General features: G+C 32.7%; 1 protein-coding gene across 1 annotated transcript; it reads left to right on the top strand.

Moving 5' to 3' along the window:
- Window positions 1–1,370: 1,370 nt before the first annotated feature.
- On the top strand, window positions 1,371–5,303 carry LOC126705752 (sodium transporter HKT1-like). Its single transcript, XM_050404932.1, has 3 exons — window positions 1,371–2,612; window positions 3,741–3,974; window positions 4,944–5,303. The coding sequence occupies exons 1-3, from the start codon at window positions 1,438–1,440 to the stop codon at window positions 5,140–5,142; spliced, it is 1,608 nt and encodes a 535-aa protein (XP_050260889.1). The 5' UTR covers window positions 1,371–1,437; the 3' UTR covers window positions 5,143–5,303.
- Window positions 5,304–5,797: the final 494 nt, after the last annotated feature.

Genomic DNA, 5,797 nt, shown 5'->3' with positions numbered 1-5,797 from the left:
TCAAGCATATTGTGACCAGAGACATATGCCGTAATTCATCTTTCTTTTGAAGAAGTTGCTGCATTTGTACATCGTAGGGTTTGTAACCAATGAGTTTTTTATCTTCTTTGTGTGGATGAACTGAAGAATTTTGCAGCCAACATCTTTCTGAAGTTGGTGTGTTAGTCACATACTTGAATTCGTGCATCGATTGGTTAGTCATGTACTAGGAGCCGTGCATTGAAAAAGAGAGATTGTCACTACAGAACAAGTCCAATTGTGTATTGGGGTAATTAAGAGTTCAACTGTAAGTTGGTATAAGGTATTGAGATTCCTTTACTTGTAACCGCATGTTTTGATAATAGTGGATTCTCGTGAGTGGTGATCTTAAATTCATCCGATTGAGTTTTTGCCTAAGAGTTTTTCCCTATTCGTAAACAAATCACTGTATCAAATTTATTTTTTTGCTGCATTTAGTTATTTGGTTATTTGTTTGTGCTACCACACGTATTGCATGTTAATTGATTTAATTAATTAACTTGGCTAATTAATTGGTTAATTTATTACAAGTGGTCAATACATTCTTGGCCTATCACTAAAAAAAAAAAAAAATGGGCACAAATCGAAAAAATAAGGACAAATTACTCTCCATTCTCTCTATCTACCTGTCTAAAAAAATTGACAAATATATAAGAATGACTGATAATAAAATAAATTCTGACCATATGATCAACCAGTATGGTATTCATAACTTTCGTTGTTAAAAAATGTGTCTCACGATCCTTGTACATGAACTAACATTTATCAAGAGTAAGATTAAAGAATGCGAGTCAAACAATTACATTAACAATAAATAAAATTTTAGAAACTAAATTGATAATTATTAGAATAACAGTTAACTGGTAAATTATCGACAAAATTGCGAATTTAATCATTTAACCATATTATTATAACAAAATAATTTTCTCATATTTTTTATTTTCTCAACATATCCTTTAGCAAAGAAAAAATAATTCTGTTGTCGTAGGTTCCTTTTTATGTAAGCCCGGTTTGGATATAGTGTTTGCATGTCTGCATTTTCAATTTGTGCATTTTGCCTCTTTTTTATTTTATTTTTATTCTTGGTTAGCCGTGTTTTTTGACTTTCGGTCAGTGTTCAATGCACACCAATGTACCATTCAGCAACTTTTTCAGCGATTTTTTTATTAAAAATGGGTCCTGCGGTACTATTCACATATTTAAAATTTATTTTACTATAGTGTTTTCAATTTTCAATTTTCAGCAAAATAAGTTATATCTAAACGGACCGTATTGTCATTTCAGTGCATTGGCTAGATGAATAAATAATCTCATGTATCCCACTAAATTGTAGAGCTTGTACAGCACGTACTGTCCCTTTATAAATAAGCCCCATATATCCACTTTAAGCATGGTTATGCAAATCTCACCTCAGTAAAGATGATTAATTCTTCTTGTTTTGGCCGGAAATTAGAGATTTTCTTTAGCTTTTCACGCAAAAAACTTTCTTGTTTCAACCAATTCTTCTCTTGTCAAATTCGCTCGTTTTTTCATTTCTTCCTCTTCCATGTCAGCCCTTTTTGGATCCAGCTCAGTTACTTCATAATTGTCTCTTTTTTTGGTCATCTAGCTTTGATGGTCTCAAAGCCAAGAACTGCTTGGTTTAGGCCTAAGGACTTTGACATGTTCTTCACGTCCGTCTCTGCCACCACAGTTTCAAGCATGTCAACAATCGAAATGGAGGTTTTTTCCAATACCCAACTCATTATTATGACAATCTTAATGTTCGTTGGTGGAGAGGTATTCACTTCCTTTCTTGGACTCCAATTTACAAGGTCCAAGTTCTCCAAAAATTGTCCAAGTAGTGACCAAAACAGTGTTAAACTCAGCCACTATTTTCCCGACCATACTAATTCTGACAATAAAATTGAACTTGATGTAGAAAAAGAGAAACCAGACATCAATAATATTATTGAGAATGGTAGTCTTAATTATAGCTCCATTAAGGTTTTGGGATATGTGGTTTTGGGTTATCTATTTGTGGTTCATCTAATTGGTTCTAGTCTTGTTTCATTGTATGTAAGTTTTGTTCCGAGTGCGAGGAAGGCACTCAAAGACAAGGGCCTAGAAACACTGACCTTTTCTGTCTTCACAACTGTTTCAACTTTCACAAATTGTGGTTTTGTCCCAACAAATGAGAACATGATAGTTTTCAAGAAGAATTCAGGTCTCCTACTACTTCTCATTCCACAAATCCTTATGGGGAACACTTTGTACCCCCCATGCTTGTTAGCCATGATCTGGGTCTTAAAGACAACAACCAAGCGTGAGGAATTCAGATATATATTGATGAATTATAGAGATATGGGCTATGGTCATTTGCTCTCTGGTCATCACGCTTTGCTTCTAGCTATGACTGTTTTCGGGTTCATATTGATACAGTTTATACTGTTTTGCTCCATGGAGTGGAATTCGCAAGTCATGGATGGTCTGAATTCGTATCAGAAAGTCGTTGGCTCGTTGTTTCAAACTGTGAACTCGCGTCATACTGGTGAATCAGTAGTTGATCTCTCCAGCATCTCCTCTGCAATTCTGGTTCTCTTCGTCGTAATGATGTATGTGAGTTGGTCTTACATTCTCTCTCGGTTACTCTAATTGTTCTTTATTTCCATGTCAAGGGTATTGACATCTTCTCCATTTGAAATGAACTCATTTCACAATTCAGATTATATAATCTCTTAACTGTAAAATAGACTCTCTCCATTTCAAGTGAAATAGAGAAGATCCTATTCTGTGCCTAGAGAGTGTCACTGTAAATGCATGATTGGGGTAAGAAAGTTAAGAGACTGTACGTAAATGCATGATTGGGATAATAAATTATGATCTCCATTCATTAGATTTGACAAATATACAATAGTTTATTGTACCCCAAATACCTACCCTCAAAATCAATTTTGTAGTTCTTCTCAGGAAAAAAAAAAAAAAATTATAATAATTATTCTTTAAGAATACAATAATTGTGTACTTCATCATCTCATATGATAATGAATTTTACTAATTAAAATCATATTAGATTTCATTATTCGTAAAGAGATATTACGTATTTATTGTAATTTTTGAAGTATTATATAATTTTTCTTTTATTAATTGGTTACCACATTAAAATATAAAATACTGTTAAAAAAAATAAAATATTTCTTTTCCTATCCATAATAAGCTTTTATAAATATATGTTTTTTGAGATCCATTAACAAAATTCAAATTATAATAATATCAAACTTTAACAGCAAAGATTAGACTACAATTGCTTAATCAGTAACCCTTTTGGAATGACACTGTCATGTTCGTTGTTTTTTGAGCTGAGGTTCCCGAAGCATAAGTTGCCACTTCATTAAAGTCAGTCTTATGGCTCTTCGCAATTGTGCTTTTGAGTTTTGACCCCACAATTGTTATCCATGCCGTAGGGTTTCAATAGTGACTCCAACATGCATTATTAATTATCCTTATTTCCACTTATAATTGTTTAAGTGAAAAGATTTGTTTCAGAGTTGCTTATGTGGACATTATATCATGGGTATCTTCAGTGACTATTCATGATGAAAATAATTTTCTTCACTCATGCATACCAAGTCAGGTAGAATGAACTTAATTAAATTTACTCCCCCCCCCCCAAAAAAAAAAAAAAAAAAAAAAAAAAAAAACCCTTTATTATGGTAACAGCTAAGTTTACTTTTATCTTATAGGAATCTCCCACCACATACTACGTTCATTCCACCAAACGTTCATGTCCATGAGGAGTTCCCAGAAAATGGGAAGCAAAGCCAAAATCGAAAGAAGACTTTTATGGAGTGTCTAATCTTCTCACAACTCTCCTATTTAGCCATTTTCATTATTCTCATATGTATCACAGAGAGACAGAAAATGGAAGAAGACCCCCTCAACTTCAATGTTTTGAACGTCACCATAGAAGTAATAAGGTATATAAGTTTTTTTTTTCCCTACTTTCTTTACTATTCTTTTATTATATCATAGCTTCTGATCTTATGCATGTAATCATTCGGATGAGACACAAAGTACATTAGAAAATTGACGTGACAAAGTATTAGAGAAACATAAATGTTTAAAAAAAAAAAAAAAAAAAAAAAAGAGTCTAAATTGTAAACTATACTATCTATACCTTAAAGTTTAGGGTTTTTTTTTAAAAAAATTTTACACCTCGAAATTTCAGAATTTGGATTTTACCTCTTGAAATTTGACTCTGTTTGAATTTTACACTCTAAAGTTTCTGAATTTAGATTTTACCCTCTAAAGTTTGGGTATGTTTGGATTTTTTACTCCTTGAAGTTTCAAAATTTAGATTTTACCTCCTGAAATTCTATTTCATTTGCATCAGTAGTTCCTCCATCTATATTTTCCGTTAAGTGCCATACAAACTTGCTATGCATGGCATAATAAAATGATGTGGCATCATTTTATTGGATGAGCTAAACATGCATGACAAGTTTATGTGGTACTTAACATAAAATATGGATGAAGGGGTTGTTGATGCAAACAAAATAAAACTTTAGGGGATAAAATCTAAATTCTAAAATTTCAGGGTGTAAAATCCAAACACTCTCAAATTTTATGGTGTAATACTATCAAACTATAAGGGGTAAAATTCAAATTCTAAAATGTCATAATGTAAAATCCAAATATCTCCAAATTTCAAAAGTAAAATCTAAATTCTAAAATTTTAGAATGTAAAATCTAAACACCCCAAACTTTAAGGGGCGTAGTTTACAATTTAGCGGAAAAAAATTGAAGGTAGAATTGGAATCTTTGGTAAACAGAGTGGCCTTGGAATTATAGTAGTAGCAAACAACATACGAAGTTCAATTGTTTTTTCGATCACCTGTAGGCTGTATATAATAACTAATTAAGATTCTCTGGTTACGTTTAATTAGTGCATACGGGAATGTTGGGTTCACCACTGGATACAGCTGCAAACGGCAATTGAAACCAAATAGCCTCTGTGTAGACACATGGTATGGATTCGTTGGAAGGTGGAGTACTAAGGGAAAATTCATCCTCATCATTGTCATGTTCTTTGGAAGGCTTAAAAAATTCAGTATGAAAGGTGGTCAAGCCTGGAACCTTTCCTAACTGAGGTCTTAACTAAATCTTTAACTTCCTCATGCATGGAAGTTTAGATGACTAAGTAATTAATTTGTACTACTATAAAGTAAATTACAAGGTTTGTACTAAGTATTGTAATATGAAGTACTTAAGCTTCCTCATGAGTACTAAGTAATAATTTGCTGAAACTACTGTGTAGTTTCCTTAGCAACATGTGGGTAATTAAACTATGATGAGTGATTAACTTAGGTTTTGGTGGTTTTTAGAAGAATATTCAGATTCTTTTCATATCTCCCATATTAAAAACATCAAGAAAAAACAAAACAAAACTACAACTCAAATTTTTGTATTAGACTGCTAGTACCTGCGAACTTAGACGTATGCAGATGCTGATGCGTCTGCCTGCCCTAGTTAATTACTGACATTTGTGGACAATTTAGAATGAAGATGACTCTAATTTTTTCACAGTAGTTGTAGTAGCAACATCACCATTGAGCCCAACAACCAAGTGAGAAATGGCATTTATAAGTGGAGTTGCTTGCCATAATCGTTGAGCATATGAACTACTTTCCTAGAACTATTCAATAGCATTTGCATGTGAAGTCCTGCTCTCTTACAACTCTCTGTATCACAGATCACAAATAAGTGGTGTGTCATTAGACTTGTTACCCCTACTTCCACA

Source organism: Quercus robur, chromosome 11 (assembly GCF_932294415.1).
Source record: "Quercus robur chromosome 11, dhQueRobu3.1, whole genome shotgun sequence".
Classification (NCBI taxonomy): Eukaryota; Viridiplantae; Streptophyta; class Magnoliopsida; order Fagales; family Fagaceae; genus Quercus; species Quercus robur.
This window is presented reverse-complemented; position numbering and strand designations above follow the sequence as displayed.

Excerpts from the sequence above, each read along its gene's own strand:
- LOC126705752 (XM_050404932.1), top strand. The coding sequence starts at position 1,438 with ATGATTAATTCTTCTTGTTTTGGCCGGAAATTAGAGATTTTCTTTAGC. Across the intron at positions 2,613-3,740 it reads GTTCTCTTCGTCGTAATGAT|GAATCTCCCACCACATACTA; the intron begins GTATGTGAGTTG and ends TTTATCTTATAG. Across the intron at positions 3,975-4,943 it reads GTCACCATAGAAGTAATAAG|TGCATACGGGAATGTTGGGT; the intron begins GTATATAAGTTT and ends ACGTTTAATTAG.